At 42.1% G+C, this 18,781-nt stretch overlaps 1 protein-coding gene across 3 annotated transcripts in view; it reads right to left on the reverse strand.

The window, feature by feature from the left end:
• Nucleotides 1-1,436: 1,436 nt before the first annotated feature.
• Nucleotides 1,437-18,781, reverse strand: part of BMF (Bcl2 modifying factor) — a 116,175-nt gene continuing 98,830 nt past the window's right edge. For all 3 annotated transcript variants that reach the window (XM_077464857.1, XM_077464859.1, XM_077464858.1), the window contains one exon: nucleotides 1,437-3,843. In XM_077464857.1, coding sequence (XP_077320983.1) covers nucleotides 3,745-3,843 — 99 coding nt within the window. In that variant the 3' untranslated portion in view covers nucleotides 1,437-3,744. The remainder of the gene's footprint in view (nucleotides 3,844-18,781) is intronic.

The following is an 18,781-nucleotide window of genomic DNA, read 5'->3' on the forward strand; positions in this document are numbered from 1 at the left end:
ACAGTGTAAAAATTAAAAATAAAAGGTAAAATAAATAAGAAAAAAAAATTCAACGCACCCCGTCCCGCCGAGCTCGGGTGCAGAAGCGACCGCATACATGAGTAGCGCCCGCATATGAAAACTGTATTCAAACCACACATGTGAGGTATCACCGCGATTGGTAGAGCGAGAACAATAATTCTAGCCCTAGACCTCCTCTGTAACTCAAAACATGCAACCTATAGAATTTTTTAAACCTCACCTATGGAGACTTTTAAGAGTAAAAGTTTGTTGCCATTCCACGAGTGGGCGCAATTTTGAAGCGTGAAATGTTCGGTATCAATTTACTCGGCGTAACATTATCTTTCACAATATTAAAAAAAATTGGGCTAACTTTAATGTTGTCTTATTTTTTAATTCAAAAAAGTGTATTTTTTCCAAAAAAGTGCGCTTGTAAGACTGCTGTGCAAATACAGTGTGACAAAGTATTGCAACAACCGCTATTTTATTCTCTAGGGTGTTAGAAAAACAAATGTATAATGTTTGGGGGTTCTAAGTAATTTTCTATAAAAAAAAACAGTTTTTAACTTGTAAACAACACATCTCAAAAAGAGGCTCAATCCTTAAGTGGTAGAATTTTAAGTAGATTTTTTGTAATCTGTATCCTATTGCTGAGATTTCCTTTCACTTTCTGTCCAATAGCGAAAACGGGAAATTAGAGGAAATTCCTCCAAGAAGAAATCCACTAAGGTCACCAGAACCAGTGTCTTCATTGGAATATATCCCCTCTACTACTGTTCTGGGGACAATCCAAAATGTGGGATTTTCTTTCAATTTCACTTTTAGGGATACCATGACAATCAGAGAGAGGGAATCTTCTTAACAGGGGAACAGAAAATGATAAATACCTGCCAGGTGTTTTAATCCCTCTCCACTCTATCCAAACCTAAGTGTTGCCTTCAGTTCATACTTTAACTGTCATCCCCATAGAATAGTGTATCCCAGCATCATTCCTCTAGTACCCTGAACAGACTATGTTTTGGGAATTTCCCTAAGATAAAATAGCTGTCACAAATACCTAGTAATTGACGCTGATTTAAAGCACCTATGCAAAGTGAAGGAAATCCTGAAAACATGGCCTGTTTGGGGGATTTGAGGTTGGGGACCATTGCCATAGAGCATTTTTGACATTCCTGCACGAGGTGGATCGCAGTTCAGCATCATAGACAGCATGAAAAGACAAGATTTGTAGCAGCTTAAATCATTATGGATGTAATGGGTTTACTAGACTATGTCAAGGCAAAAAAAGAAAACACACACATATATATATATATATATATATATATATATATATATATATATATATATATATATATATATATAAATACATATACATACATATGTGTGTATATATATATATATATATATATATATATATATATATATATGTGTGTGTATATATATATATATATATATATATATTGATCATCTCTGCACAATATGCACAACATTGTCCCATGTTTTATCCTATTATACAGATTGCAAATACAGATGTTGATGTGTCAAAAAATATATACTGTATTCCTTCCTACCTTCGTCTTTTCACATGGCAACACAGTGGGGTTGATTTATGACAACTGGAGAGTGCCAAATCTGGTGCAGTTTAGCATGGTAGCCAATCACCATCTAACCTCAGCTTGTTCAGTTAAGCTTTGACACTAAAACCTGGAAGCTGATTGGTTTCTATGCAGAGCTGCACCAGTAAAACAGCCCCAGTGTATTTATATGTCTGAATTTTAAAGCATGTGGTGTCAGCCCTGCCTACCTAATTTCTGATGCATTGCAAAGAACAGAGATCTCTGCTAATCCTGTCCCCCTCCTCACCTCCATAACCCCTCCTTGTGCACAGGCTGAGAACACAAGAAGTTATCGGCTCACAAGATTTCTTGCAACATTATTTTTTGCACTTCTCATACAGGAAAACTTTCAATGCAGACCAAATGAGTGCAAATAAGAGAAATTCATTGTTAAGGTATATATGCACTTTAACTCCACTACTTCTACAGGGTTTTGTTTCCTGAAGTTCTTTGAAATGTCCTTATATCCAAATATTCATATCTTCATATATTCACATCTCCCACTAACACTGCTAATAGAAAAGTATGCCAGAACAGGAAATATCTGTTTACATACACAAATATACTTTTTAGAGTCTGTCATTTCATTTTCTTATACACTCTATAAAACGTACACTAATGCCCTGTACACATGGTCAGACATTCCGACGACAAAATCCGTCTGATTTTTTCCAACGGATTTTGGCTCAAACCTGTCTTGCATACACACGTTGCACAAAGTTGTTGGAAAATCCGATCGTTCTGAACGCGGTGACGTGCAACATGTACGACGGGACTATAAAGAGGGCAGTAGCCAATACTTTTGTCTCGTAATTTATTTTGAGCATGCATGGCACTTTGTCCGTCGGAATTGTCTACACACGATCGGAATTTAAACCATCGGATTTTGTTGTCAGAAAATTTTAGATCCAGCTCTCAAACTTTGTGTGTCGGAAATTCCAACGGAAAAAGTCAGATGGAGCCCACACACGATCGAATTTTCCGACAACAAGATCCGATTGCACATTTTCCGGCGGAAAGTCCGACCGTGTGTACAGGACAATAGGTTTCAGTTACAGAGCGCACCCCGACTAGGTGACTCTCCTAACTACTCTACCAGCTCAGCAGCCCCTTGTATTACCTACCGCACCCAGCCCTGCCCATTGGAGCAGCTTCCAGTCTGATTTCAAATTAAATTCAAATGCCATTTGTAATTTTTAGGAAACCAATTAGACAAAAATCAGCTACTATCAGTTACTCCACACATCATCTTACATCTATAAATTAGATAGCCAATCATGACTGATTAAACAAGCACATCACAAAGTTTACAGCTTCAATGGATAAGGCAAATCACATTTCTGCCCAAATTCCACTTGCACCTGATCAGAAATACGACCATACATGTTGCAATAACAGAACTACTGGACTGAAAAAAAAAATCATAGAGAATGGGAAATCTTACAAAAACAAATTGTAGCGGTTTTGGGTACCTTTAGGATGATAGCTCTGTGCTGTCATCTGTACAATGCTGCTCTCAGTGCATTCCTTCCCCAGTCAATCTGATTATATGTATACATGGGATTGCGAGAAATTACAACCTGACAAGTTTTTTAAGATACAATTATTTATATCAGAATAAATATATATGGGTACTTTTGGGTATGGGTACTTTTTGTTTATCATTTGCCGTTTTGAAATACTAATTTTAAAATGTACATGTGGGAATGTCTTATTTTAAAAGTAAATGACTATTTTAGTATTGCACATGTACAAGAGCTTTCAGGTATTTTCCATGGCTGGTAAGTACTTGTACTCTTCTCTGCTCATTGGACATGTACCATTGCAAAAGCGGAAATTCCCTTGTTTTATTGGGTTGTTTTTGGTTGTGTAAAGCTGATAAGGCACATCTAGAGAAGCAAACACGTGTCCTCGTTGTTCCGTTGTACTCATCTTATTACAGTACTACACAGGCTACATCTGCAGAAATAAACGTGATGTAAACAAGCCGGTTTCTCAGCAGTGTTTGACCAGACTTCCCATCTGCTTCCAGAAAGTCCTGATTGAGATAGTTCTTGCATCTATTTCTGTAAGATATGGTGCAGAGTCCTCCAGTGGTTCAACATCGGAACTGATCGCAATGATGATCTCACCTCATGATGATACCCCTGTTCCTGTCACGAGGTAACACCAAGTTGCGGAAGAAGATAAGGATCTGGAACCATACCTGGTTTCGGTTTTGCTGATTCTGCAGTAAAATAAGACAATGAAAATACAACATTTAAAAATTGCAGAGGTTCAGTGCAAGTAAAAGCCAGACTGTTAACCTGAACTACATAGAGTGCCTTGCAAAAGTATTCACCCCCTTGGCTTTTTACATATTTTGTTACATCAGGCCGCGTACACACGCGGGGACTGTTCGCTCAACTTTGTCCGCTGAACAGTGTTTCGGCGGACAGTCCGCTCGTGTGTGGGCTTTCAGCGGACAGTTTCAGCGGACAGTCTGCTGAACAAAGTTTTTCGGAAATTCCGAAAAACTGTCCGCTGAAACTTTGTTTCAGCGAACAGTCCCCTCGTGTGTAGGCTTGTTCGTCAAACTAAGTTCCGCGCATGCTCAGAAAGGATTTACACGCCGAAGTTTGCATTGCAGTGTATAGGACGTCGTTTTCTTGTCCCGTCGTACGTGCCGTTCACGTCATCGCGCACGGTTTCAGCGGACTGTTCGTTCGTCGTGTGTGGCCAAGTCCGTCCATGCTAATTTTGAGCGGACTGTCCGCTGAAGCTGTTTGACGGACAAAGTTGAGCGAACAGTCCCCGCGTGTGTACGCGGCCTCACAGCCTTTACTTGAATTTTTTTTTATCTGAATTATATGTGATGGATCAGAACACAATAGTCTAAGTTGGTGAAATAAAATTAGAAAAATACCTACATAAAACTATTTTTCAGAAATAAAAAAACTGATAATTGGCATGTGCGTATGTACTCACCCCCTTTGTTATGAAGCCCATAAAAAGCTCTGGTGCAGCCAATTACCTTCAGAAGTCATATAATTAGTGAAATGATGTCCACCTTTGTGCAATCTAAGTGTGACATGATCTGGCATTACATATACACACCTTTTAGAAAGGCCCCAGAGGCTGCAACACTTAAGCAAGAGGTACCACTAGCCAAACACTGCCATGAAGACCAAGGAACCCTCCAAACAAGTAAGGGACAATGTTGTTGAGAAGTACAAGTCAGGGTTAGGTTATAAAAAAATATCCACGGGGTGAAATCACCCAGTGACCCCACCCCCATACCTATATAAGTCGTTGCGCACCGTGTACACAGCATTACAGCGGGAGAGAGTGCTGTGTCAACATCGGAAGAAGAGAAGAGGGAAGAAGACGACGGAAGAGACTTGGCCACCATTAGAAAAAGAGCGGCAAAAGAGCAGAAGATAGCGGAGGAGCCCGGGAGAAGAATCGGAGAGTGGGAGAAGAATCAGAGAGAGTGGGAGAAGAGACCTGAGAGTGGGAGAAGAACCGGAGACCGGGAGAGAAGGCCGGGGACCAGGAGAAGAGGCTGGAGAGAGCGGAGGAGTCGGAAGAGACCTTTGAAGACGGAAGAGACTCCCAGAGCTGCCTAATAAACTACTTTAAAAACCTGTCTAGTGTGTTTTTTTATTGACTTTCTTTCCCCCAGGTGAATGGGTAGGGGTATGATGTACCCCATGTTTATTCACATAGGGTGGGGCGACAGGATCTGGGGGCCCTCTTATTAAAGGGGGCTCCCGGATTCCGATAAGCCCCATGCCCGCAGACCCCGACAACAAACGGCCAGGGTTGTCGGGAAGAGTCCCTTGTCCTCATCAACATGGGGACAAGGTGCTTTGGGGTGGGGGGCCCACAGAGCACCCCCCTTCCCTAAACCCCCCACCCCCCATGTTGAGGGCATGTGGCCTGGTACGGCTCAGGAGGGGGGGGGCGCTTGCTTGTCCCCACCCCCTTTCCTGACCGGTCAGGCTACGTGCTCGGATAAGCATCTGGTATGGACCTTGGGGTGACCCCCATGCCGTTTTTTCAGCGTAGGGGGTTCCCCTTAAAATCCATACCAGGTGACGGGGCTCGCAAGGTGTCAATCTCGCCGATAAAACCAGCGAGATGGACTTCCTTTTCTAGTCCCGTCGTAACTCATCACTTTCAAAATGAACGGACTTTATTCCGTATTGGGCAAGTCCGTTCATTTGGAAGTCCGTCGTAACTCTGTTGAAAATCCGTCGGGAAGACTGGCGGACTTAGTCTGCAGGGAAGTCTGGTCATGTGTGGGCAAGTCCGTTCGGAAAGTCCGTCTGACCTAGTCTGCTGTGAAGTCCGGTCATGTGTATGCGGCATTAGGGTGCTCCTAGACTTTAGAGGGCAACTAGACCTGCAGGAAGATACAGGACCCTACAGAGGATTTTCTTGCTAATGCCAGGGCGTGTTTGAAGGGTGTTAAAAAAAGAACACTTGCCCTTTAAAAAAAAGATAGAGACAGGCAAGAAACTACTTTTTGTGTCATCACAGCATCAGAAACAGAGACAAACGTATTAGCTCATGCCAGAAAGAAACAATAGACACAAGGACATATCATCAGTGGGTAGGATTAGCAGTCTTTAAAAATATATTTCTAATGACCACATGGGAGATTTTAGTGTACATAGTCAATGCATTACAAAGACAGTTTTACGCAGTCAGCAGAATTATAGCACTTGTAATGTGGGGACTCATGGTAATTTATTATATCACTATAGAATATGCTGTACACAGCACTCTGGTCTGGGGAAACAGTAGTTAGTAAGTGGCCTGGACTCCAAAACACATACTAAGAAGCTGAACTTCCAACATATACAGAAATGTTATCATGCATTCATTTATTATTTTTATTTATTATTATTATTATTATTATTATTATATTATTTAGGTTTAAACAACTATTGTAAGTACCTAAATCCGACTTGATATCAGCATTGTATAATTTGTGAAATTAGTTAGACTGGGCAAAGCGGAAATGCATTAAGGTCAGGACTCTATTCTTTACAGTATTTGCATTGGTGGGGCACTGATCCCCAGAGTAGGCAAATTTGAAGTGGTTCTAAAGCCTGAAGGTTTTTTACTTTCATGCATTCTATTGTAAAAAAGCCTTCAGTGTGCAGATTCCCCTGCTCTGAGGAGGGAGTGGGGGGCACATAGACACACAGAGGTGGTGTGGGAGCGAGCAAGCTGCTTGCTCTGGGGACACTTAGCAGGGGGGAGGGTCCTGGAGCACCAGTGGGGGACCTCAGAAGCGGAAGATCGTGGCTACTCTGTGCAAAACAACTGCACAGAGCAGGTATGACATGTTTGTTTAAAAAAAAAAAAAAATCAGAATCTTTACAATCTCTTTAAGATTGAGAAGCAACTCTCTATCAACCTGACAGTCTGCCATTTTGGCAACCCAAATTCCTTACTTAAAGAGGAACTGCATTCTGCTCACATAATTTGTAATAAAAGCATCTTTGCCATTCAGTAGCTTCCCTCCAACCACTTTGCATATTATTTTCTATATACTGTACTTGCCAAATATGCTGCAGAAATCTCCCTCCACGAGACTGCCTGCAGCCATTTTAACTGTGGGCAGCTGAAGCTGCTGCCTGTTCACTTCCTGGATTTACAGAGACACACCTCCAGCTCTGTGGCTCTCATTGGCCCCCTTATAGTTACATTGTTACATAGTTAGTAAGGTTGAATAAAGACACCAGTCCATCCAGTTCAACCTGAGTGAGTTTCTACAATTGTCCCTATCCCTGTACATTGCACACTTACATCCATCCCTACCTTCAAGGAGCCCACAATCCAAGGTCCCCATTCATATACTAGGGCCAATTTTGGACAGAAGCCAATTAACCTACCTGCATGTCTGTGGGAGGAAACCCACGCAGGCACAGGGAGAACATGCAAACTCCAGGCAGGTAGTGTCGTGGCTGGGATACGAACCAGTGACCCTTTTTACTGCTAGGCGAGAGTGCTACTGCTAACCACTACACCACTGCGCCGCTTATGACTTACCCCCCTCCCCTCCTGGTAAACTCTCGCAAGAGTGAGAGAGAGAGCTGTGCATGATGTCATAAGCCTAGGCTAATGACCAGATAAGAAACAGGAAGTGGGCTGTATACGGTATTTACTGGCAGAAAAAAAAATGTTTTACTATCCAAAGTTAAAACAACAAAGGCAGAAGATTTGATAGATGGAAAGTTGAAAATATTACTGACGGTCCGCTTTATTATCCATTTGATTTGCAATTATTGGCCAGTATCTCTTTGAAATTAAATTAGAACTATAAGCTTTTAACCCCTGCCATTTTTTTTCAGTCCTCCATAATGACATCACAGAGCTGGTGGATGTTAGAGACCTTGCGCTCCTCCACCTTCTGTTTGAGGATGCCCCACAGATGATCAATAGGATTTAGGTCTGGAGACAAGCTTGGCCAGTCCATCACCTTTACCCTCAGCTTCTTTAGCAAGGCAGTGGTCATCTTGGAGGTGTGTTTGGGGTCATTATTATGTTGGAATACTGCCCTGCGGCCCAGTCTCCGAAGGGAGGGGATCATGCTCTGCATCAATATGTCATAGTACATATTGGCATTCATGGCCCCCTCAATGAACTGCAGCTCTCCAGTGCCGCAGCACTCATGCAGCCCCAGAAAATGACATTCCCACCACCATGCTTGACTGTAGGCAAGACGCATTTGTCTTTGTACTCCTCACCTGTTGCAGCGACACACGCTTGACACCATCTGAACCAAATACGTTTATCTTGGTCTCATCAGACCATAGGACATGGTTCCATTAATCCATGTCCTTAGTCTGCTTGTCTTCAGCAAACTGTTTCCAAGCTTTCTTGTGCATCATCTTTAGATGAGGCTTCCTTCTGGGATGACAGCCATGCAGACCAAAGCTTGGGATATTTTTTTTATAACCTAACCCTGCTTTAAACTTCTCCACAGCTTTATCCCTGACCTGTCTGGTGTGTTCCTTGGCCTTCATGTTACTTTTTGTTCACTAAGGTTCTCTGACAAACCTATGAGGGCTTCACAGAATATCTATATTTATACTGAGATTAAATTACACACAGGTGGACTCTATTTACTAATTAGGTGACTTATGAAGGCAATTGGTTCCACTAGAGTTTAGTTAGGGGTATCAGAGTAAAGGGGGTGCAATACAAATGCACACCAAACTTTTCAGATATTTTCTTGCAAAAAAATGTTGAAAACTATTTATCATTTTCTTCTACTTCGCAATTATGTGCCACTTTGTGTTGGTCTATCACATAAAATCCCAATAAAATCCAATTACATTTTTGGTTGTAACATGATAAAATGTGGAAAATTTCCAGGGGTATGCTTTTTCAAGGCACTGTACCACTATGAGGTTGCAGCCATGGATGTGCCTGGTCACAGTCACATACCAGGAAGTGTGCTGTCATTGTTCATTATGAAATCAAGATACAAGGTTGATGTTTTCAGTGTAATGCTTTACCTACTGTATCACATATCACAACAAAGCTGATAAAGAGTCTGGAGGATATTAGTTATGAGGAAAGGTTGCGAGCACTGAACTTATTCTCTCTGGAGAAGAGACGCTTGAGAGGGGATATGATTTCAATATACAAATACCGTACTGGTGACCCCACAATAGGGATACAACTTTTTCATGGAAGGGAGTTTAACAAGCCCCATGGCCATGCATTAAAATGAGAAGAAAAGAGGATTAACCATAAACTACGTAGAGGGTTCTTTACTGTAAGAGCGGCAAGGATGTGGAATTCCCTTTCACAGAGGGGCATCGGATGTTTCAAAAAACTATTAGATAAGCACCTGAATGACCAAAACATACAGGGATATACAATGTAATACTGACATATAATCACAAACATAGGTTGGACTTGATGGACTTGTGTCTTTTTTCAACCTCACCTACTATGCAACATATAAAATTTCAACTATGACTTCAGGTCTACTTTAACTGCAGTGTAAGTATCAGGGATATTTGGGACTATGCTATAATATACAGATAGCTATGAGGTGTGGTTTATAAGGCTGGCTGAATAAAATTTGAAATGAATTGCCAATATGTATTCAAGTATAGTATCCATCCATTAGCCTAGAGTCAGGGGCGGACTGACCATTCAGCCATTCGGGCACTGCCCGAGGGCCCCGGGCCAATAGGGGGCCCTATCAGGGTTGCCAGCCTCCGTAAAACCAGGGACAGTATGTAAAAATCTGTGTTTATTTTTACATCTGCCTCTGAAATGTCCCTTACCGACATGCTTTTGGTCTATCTGTGTATAAATGCAGGACTCGTATCCAACCGACCAACCCAGGGGGATGCGAGTGACCCAACCAACTAGGTGTAACTGTGGGTGAATTGTTCCCCCCCCCAAAAAAAATATGGTACAACTTCCCACCAGTCTCTGAGATTTTTTGACTGCTTTTCCATGCAAAGTTCCTTCAGCTGCAAGATGTTCATGGGTTTCCTTGCATGAACTTCCTGTTTCAAAATCCCCCTTCAAAATGTCAATGGTAATTAAATCAGGGCTTTGGCTAGGGCAATCCATAATCCTCTATTTTTTTTTTGAGTCATTCATTTTCGAGCTGAAGAACCCATTTCAACTTCAAATTTTGGACAAGGTCTCACACTCTCATCAAACACACTTTGATATGATGCAATATATAGAAATATTGATATACAAGGTATATATAAAGTTGACCTGATGACTGGGAGCTGCTGAGGCCCTGAAGCAGCTAAACTACCCCAACTACCCCATTTCCTCCACCATGCTTCACAGCTGCTATAAGGTCTTTCTCCTGAAATAATGTTTTCAGTTTGCAGCAAACATGTCCACTGTTACTATGGCTAAATATTACCTTTATCTATGGGCACTATTTGAATCAAAATCCATTTTTTTCCTGTTCAAAAATTTTGGAAAAAAAATGAACAATTTATGAGGGGTGTGCTTAGTTTTTCACAAGACTGTATATCCCAGATCTATATCCCTAACATATCACAAAACTGGCAGAGTTTTGGTAATTACAATTGATGGGCATTCAGGATTCAAGTCAACAGTGTTTTGCAATGTTACAAGAACAAAGAAGGTCCCATATCGAATATATTTTAAAAACACATTCAGAAGCCCAAGCCAAATAATGCAACCAACAATGAGAAGCAGATGTGGTTTGTATATTATTAAATAATGTAAATAAGTTGTGATTCTTTTTTAAGTCCCTTTTAAATTTATAATGTATGTGACCATTCTTCAACATTTTCTCAAGCTTCTTCTGCCTTGTTCCATGAACTCGTCTTCTAAGGATTGAATTGGGTCCATGAACCTATGTACATTTATGGTCGGTGATGAACCTTTTCTGTGTAAAACTCTGCTGTCTACACTGAAACACTTAATTAGATAAATCACTGAACTTGTCAGAGCCGCAGCTGCATATACAACAAAACCATTTTCAGCACCGGTCTTTATCCCTCATTGCAGAGTTCCAAACCTTCTTTAAAATCCCAGGGCGAGGGGTTTCAGAGTGAGCAATGATCCATCTGTAAGTGATTTCACACTGAGTGGGTTGCAAGGTTAATCTTCGAATTAAACCGCACTGCTGAGACAGCAAAACATTGCTTTTTATACAGTACAAAACACAACTATCCTCCCTCTCCATTGCTATCGCCCTGATAATACAACTCCTTTTACATTTTGCTTTGGAATTAGAAACATAAATTATGATCTATGTGGCATTTTTCTATGTTCCAAATATACGATTTCAAGACTGAAAACAGTAAAAGCCTGTTACTAAATGATAGGTTACATCATTCTAAAAGATCAATGTTATTTTTCTTAGGGTCCCACTGCTAGAATACATCAGGAACTGTCCAATTCAGCTTTGTGGCAGATCCGTCAGATATATTAAAGAAGGATTCCAGGTATTGTATATATTTACATTGCTCCAAAATGGACCAGTGTATCTACTCAGGGTTTCAGCTGCAAAAAAAAGTTCCATCACCTTTATTTTGCTGAGGAATCACTTTGAAAAATACCCTGGCCATACTGATTAAGGGTAGATGATTCATTCAGCATTTACTTCCTGGAATCCGTCTGTCCTTAGCTCAGACATACACACAGGAGGCTGTGCTTAGCTGAAAAAAGCCGAAAGTCCATTGGGAAGACCATCGAACCTAGTCTGCCGGACAGTCCGGTCGTGTGTACACGGCATAAATCTAAAATCCTTATCTGGATACTTGTTCAAGTTCAGTAACTTCAGCATGACAGCCAGGCAGCCGGAATTATCAGAAATGAAGGTTAGCAATGGCAGCCTCCATGTTTCTCTCATGACAAGTTACCTTTAGGTTTAACCCCTTACCCACTGGGTACTTAAACGCCCTTGCTAACCAGACCAATTTTCAGCTTTCAGTGCTCTCACATTTTGAATTACAATTACTCAGTCATGCAACACTGTACTTATATGAATTTTTTGTCCTTTTTTTCACACAAATAGTTTTCTTTTGGTGGTATTTAATCACCGCTGTTTTTTTTGCGCTATGAAAGAAAAAAAGACCAAAAATTCTGTAAAAATTTTTAAATTTTCTTGGTTTCTGTTATAAAATCTGTAATTTTTCTTCATAAATTTTGGCCAAAAGTTATACTGCAACATATCTTTGGTAAAAATAACCCAAATCGGTGTATATTTTTTGGTTTTTGTGAAATTTATAGAATCCACAAGCTATGGTGCCAATCTCTGAAAATTGATCACACCTGATGACGGCCTGTCTCAATTCTTGAGACCCTAACAATCCAGGAAAGTACAAATAACCCCCAAATGATCACTTTTTGGAAAGTAGACATCCCAAGGTATTTAGTAAGATGCATGGTGAGTTTTTTTAAGTTATTTTGTCCCACAATTCTTTGCAAAATCAAATTTTTTTTATTTTTTTCACAAAATTGTTATATTAGCAGGTTATCACACACAGCATATGCATAACACAAATTACACCCAAAAACACATTCTACTACTCCTCGTGAATACGACGATACCACATGTGTGAGACTTTTACACAGCCTGGTCACATACAGAGGCTCAACATGCAAGGAGCACTGTCAGGCGTTCTTGGAGCATAAGTTATACATATAATTTTTTGACTACCTCTTCAAATTTTGAAGGCCCTGGAGCACCAATGGAAACACCCCAAAAACTACCCCATTTTGGAAAGAAAACAACCAAACGTATAATCTATGAGGCATAGTGAGTATTTTGCATCATGTGATTTTTTTCTACAAGTGTTTGGAAATTGTGTAAAAAAAACGAAAACACATTTTTTTTTTTACACAAAGTTGATCATTTATACAATATTTCTAACAAATAGCATGTACATAACAAAGTTACAGCCCAAAATACATTTTCCTACTCCTCCTGAGTATGGCGATACCACATGTTGGAGACTTTTACATAGCCTGGCCACATAGAGAGGCCCAACATGCAGGGAGCACCATCAGGTGTTCTAGGGGCATAAATGTCAAACCTAATTTGACTACCTATTACACTTTTGTGAGGCACTGTAGTGGCATGTATCTGGCAAGGATGAGAACTGATGTGGCATGGATGAGCATGAATGGAGATGGATGAGCCATGGATGGGGATGACTGAGCATGAATGAGTATGCCTGAGTACGGCTGAGTATGGCTGGGTTTGGATGGGTAAGACTGGGTACGGCTGGTTATGGATGGGTACTACTGGGTGCAGCTGGGTACGACTGTGTGCGGCTGGGTGCGGCTGAGTATGGCAAGGTACGGCTGAGGCTGGGTACGGCTGAGTATGGCTGGGTGTGGCTGGGTACTGCTGCATGCGGCTGGATGCGGGTGAGTATGGCTGGGTACAATATGGATGGGTTGGCTGACCATGGATGGATGGATGAGCATGGATGAGTACTGATGAGTATGGATGGATGAGTATTGCTGAGTATGGATGGATGGCTGAGCATGGATGAGTATTGATGAGTATGGATGGATGGATGAGTATTGCTGAGGATGGATGGATGAGTATTGCTGCGTATGGTTGGATGGCTGAGCATGGATGAGTATTGATGAGTATGGATGGATGGATGAATATTGCTGAGGATGGATGGATGGTCGAGCATGGATTGCTGAGTATTGATGAGGATGGATGGCTGAGTGTGGATGAGGATGGATGGCTGAGTATTGATGAGGATGGATGGCTGATGAGGATGGATGGCTGAGTATTGATGAGGATGGATGGCTCAGTATGGATGGATGGCTGGAGTTGTCACATATCAGCGCTGTGGGCAGTGCACATCCAGCCCACAGCGCTGCTGCCTCGGATCTCTCTCCTCTCTGTACTGATCAATACAGAGGGGAAAGAGAAACTGGACGTGACGCCAGTTTGCCATGGCTATTTACCCTGATGTGCCGGGTCCTATGGACCCGATAGTCACGGATATTCCCGGGTGCGCACCCCAAGGGGCGATTCTTGGAGGACGTCAATGGAAGCCCTCTCAGAGTTATCCGACCACGCTGCAGCAGTTATTCAGCTATAGTGAGGTCAGCAAGCGGTTACAGCCTAACTCCACGTTTATTGTCACTTTAAATAATAGCTAGCTTGGGCCAAGCTGGCCCAAGCACACTCGTTCCTTTACTAATTGATGTGGCTGTTGTCAGTGCTGTATAAACTTTATGTAGCATCAGCTACATGCAGTATGCAGCACTGTGCTCTGGCAAAGGTACAAGGCAGAGATTTGATTGGATGAAAATGGAGAGGCGGGCGGATGACATCATGATCAGAGGAAGCCTTGTATTCATTGATAAACTACAAGGCATCCTGTGAATGGCCTGACTCAATTTTGTTCCAGCAACAGAAGGGATATCCCAATACTGCTGTTGGAACACAGCACTGTATACTGTATGTAGCTGATGTAAGTGAAAGTAAACCTGGAGTTAGGCTTTAAAGAGGAACTGCACTCTGCTCACATAATTTGTAATTAAAACATATTTGCCATTCTGAAGCTTCCCTCCAACCACTTTGCACATTATGTTATATATACCGTGATTCTGTACTTGCCAAATATACCGCAGAAAATCTCCTTCCACTGAGTCTGGCTGCAACCATTTTAACTGTGCATAGCTGAAGCTGCTGCCTGTTCACTTCCTGCATTTACACAGACACACAGAGGTACACCTCCAGCTCTGCAGCTTTCACTGGCCCTCTTATGACTCACCCCCCCCCCCCCCTTTGCTGGCAAACTCTCAGGAGAGTGAGAGACAGAGCTGTGCACGATGTCATTAGCCTAGGCTTTTTACCAGACAAGAAATAGGAAGTGGGCTGTATAAGGTATTTACTGGCAGAAAAAAAATGTTTTACTAATCAAAGTTAAAACAACAAGGGCAGAGGATATAATAGATGGAAAGATGAAAAAAATGACTGAAGTCCCGCTTTAAGAATCAGAGCGCATCAGGCAACAGGGATAAAATCCAGACACTGACAGTTACTAATTAGAGCAAAAATCTACTTACTGTAAAGTGTATGTAAAGCCAGAACCAGCTGTCCTAATTTTGGGTAGATTATTGTATATTATTTTTTTAGATGCATATTAGAAAAAATAGTATCAAAGTTCAAAGCAAACCTGCTGTGTCACAGTTGTTGTAGACAGGAAGTTCATCCAGTTTCTTGGCAACCTGATTAAGCAATACTAAAGGCCAGACACACAAACTTCTAGAACTTTTCTTATGCAACACCCGTTAGACACTACCTATTAATTATTATCTTACGGCAACAAGCTGTACCAAACACTATCCCGTGCTTTCCCCAGCCTGCTCCCCCCACATGATATTCAGACCTTCATTTCTCTTCCTCAATGCTATTAGAGTCATAACAGAGACTTCATATTTAAATCAACATCAACACACTCGGTGCTGGGTGGTTCTGCCGACAGCAAACTTTAAGTGCAACTAAAATGAAGCTGACCTGTTCTAAGACATTTGTAAACCTGGCCACAGACTGTTCGCAATTTGGACTCTCATCCCGTCAGCTGCCTTCTGCCCAACAACCCTTGATTGAAAAATGTATGGCCAAACAGAGCCTGCATCCAGTCAGATGCAGATGCTGTTTGGGTATTCTGACAGTTGGCAGGACCAACTCTCAAAATACAATGTCCACAGTGGGAGATTTGCCTATCCATCCCAGCATGGATGGAAGTATCTGTTACAATAAGTATGTGTAAGGCCAGCTTTAGTCCTGCCTGGTGTCTTATAACTGTCATATGCCCAAGGCCGGCCATACACGGTTCAAATCTCGGCCAGTTCAGCAGGAACAAGCCGAGATTCAAACCATTAATGGGCAGGCTAAATGTACCACATTGATCGATCAACTTTGGTACAACCAGCCTGTCGGATTCCCTTGTGATTATCACTAGCGGCTGCTATAGCCGCTGGTAATAATCACTGGTTCCTCCTGGCGGGAATTGGTTGCAGGAAAGAAATTTGCAAAGTGTATGGCCAGCCTTAGTCTCTACTACCCAGGGAATTGCCGGCATTTTATAGCTTAATCACAGGGGTGAGGCTTAGTGTTGGGAAAGGCAAAGCTGAATTTCAGCCTGGACAAAAGACGTGTATTTAATGGGCATTAGGAACACAGGGCTGCGTTATAAAGGTTTCGGGGCTGCTTGGTTTCATATTAAGAGGAGTCTCATAAGCAAATAAGCAGGCATGGGCAAAAAACAGGTTCACCTTAAAGCTGAACTCTAGCCTAAGGCTGGGTTCACACTGTGGCCTGGGATCACAGCAGGGGGTCCGATGCGCCCCTGTACACCAGATTCAGGTGCGAATCAGGTCTGAATTTGTGCCTGAATTTGCACACAAAACAGAGCCAAAGATGCATAGGACGCTTTTCTAATGTGGACTGTGGCCGCCCCGGAAGTGTGTGAACCAGCTTCATTGAGAGTCGGTCACACTCTCCTGTCATGCAAATTGGATGCGGTGAAACCTGCATCCGATTGACATCAGTGTGACACTTTTAACACTGAAGAACAGACTTTTCTCCTGTACTGATATTGCTTACTGATTTCTCTGCACATTGTGCCCAGCATCGTCTAGCCCTTTCCTCCTCATCCTTATTGTCCCTGGCCTGCCCCTTTCTTTTACTGGAATTCCTTTCCTTCAGTCAAGGTGGCTCATCATCGAATATGGGCCTTACCACAGCTTCCTGTTTTCAGAAAGCTACGCACGACACCCTGCTGGCCCCTCCCACCAGCCTGCACCGCATAGAGAAGCACGTTTTTTTAAAAATATTTTATTATCAGTCTCCTCTCGCATTACTAACTTACTAACTGACATATCGGCACGGATGTCGCACCTTAAACAAAATCTCTCTAAAACTGAGCTATTAATATTCCCCCCGCCCGTGCCTCCCTCCATGACTTTTGCATCAAAATCAACAAACCATCAGGCCCTCCTCTCACACCAGGGTACTCGGTGTAATCCTAGACTATGACATTTCAGCCTCAAGTCCAGTCGTTGTCAAAAGTTTGTAGAATTCACCTCCGTAACATTTCTAAAATTCACCCCTTTTTAACAAATGAAACCACCAAGCTCCTCATTCACTCTCTTGTTATCTCTCGCCTTGACTATTGCAACTTGGGGTGGCACAATGGTGTAGTGGTTAGTACTCTCACATAGCAGTAAGAAGGGTCACTGGTTCGTATCCCAACCACGACACTACCTGCCTGGAGTTTGCATGTTCTCCCTGTGCCTGCGTGGGTTTCCTCCAGGTGCTCTGGTTTCCTCCCACATTCCAAAGACATGCAGGTAGGTTAATTGGCTTCTGTCCAAAATTGGCCCTAGTATATGAATGGGGACCTTGGATTGTGGGCTCCTTGAGGGTAGGGACTGATGTGAGTGTGCAATGTACAGGGATAGGGATAATTGTAGACACTCAGGATGGACTGGTGTCTTCATTCTACCTTACTATGTAACTCCCTTCTCATTGGCCTGCCTCTCCATAGGCTATCCCCTCTTCAGTCTATCATGAATGCTGCTGCCAGACTTATCCACCTTACCAACCACTCAGTGTCTGGCAACCCTCTCCTCCTACACTGTCCCTACACTGGCTCCCAATCACCCAGCAAATTAAATTCAAAATACTAACTGAAAGCCATTCACAACTCTACCCCGAGCTACATCACTAATCTTGTCTCCAAATCGTCCTCTCTGCTCTTCTTAAGACCTCCTACTCTCAAGCTTTCTCCTCTCCTCCTCTCATGCTCCTCTGCAGGATTCCTCCAGAGCCTCTCCCATCCTCTGGAACTCACTACCTCCACTGGTCTGGCTATCCCCTACTCTTGCTACCTTCAGGCGATCCCTGAAAACTCATCTCTGCAGGAAAGCCTATCATGTCTCTAACTAATCTTTTACCATTTCCCACAGTTACAACCTTTTGAACTGTATTGTCTCCCTTTTATATTGTAAAGCGCTGCGTAAACTGTTGGCACTATATAAATCCTGTATAATAATAATAATAATATTAGCATGCTGATGAAGGGGGGGTAAACCAGGGAAGACAAAATACACTGACGGCACAATAAACCTCAGCTTTAAATAATTGTTGGGCATACGAATATGCTAGTGCCGCACTCTGTTGCATGCACATTTCTAAGCACTCTACAGGCTCTGAATACTGTACCTTGAGAGCGGACATTTCTAGAAAAAGGAAGCCAAAAAAAATCTGCTAAAATCATCTACCCTGGGCAATAGGTTTTACAAAATGTATAGAATGATACGATGCATTTTATCTACAAGTCAGTGCATCTTCAAATCGCTTGCACAATAGAGGTAAGAGTAAGATATTGCCTGGCTTGTGTACAGTTGCTCGTGCCTTCCGAATTTTCTTTAGTACGACTATACATATACTCAAGATAAGGAAGCTGAAAAAAAAAGCTACTCCATTGGGCTTCGGATTATGTAACAATGTTACCAAGTCAAGCTGGAAAGTAAGAGGAAGCAAATAGTGGTAAACAAGAATGAACAGTTAAAGAAGTGACGTATACCACCTCCCATTTTTATAGGTGAATTTTCCCCAAAGGCAAAAAGTACCTCTATTTTAAATGAAAGGAAGACCCACCCCA

The sequence above is a fragment of the Lithobates pipiens genome, unplaced genomic scaffold (assembly GCF_037356315.1).
Source record: "Lithobates pipiens isolate NorthernLeopardFrog02 unplaced genomic scaffold, aLitPip1_a1.2 Scaffold_30, whole genome shotgun sequence".
Lineage (NCBI taxonomy): Eukaryota > Metazoa > Chordata > Amphibia > Anura > Ranidae > Lithobates > Lithobates pipiens.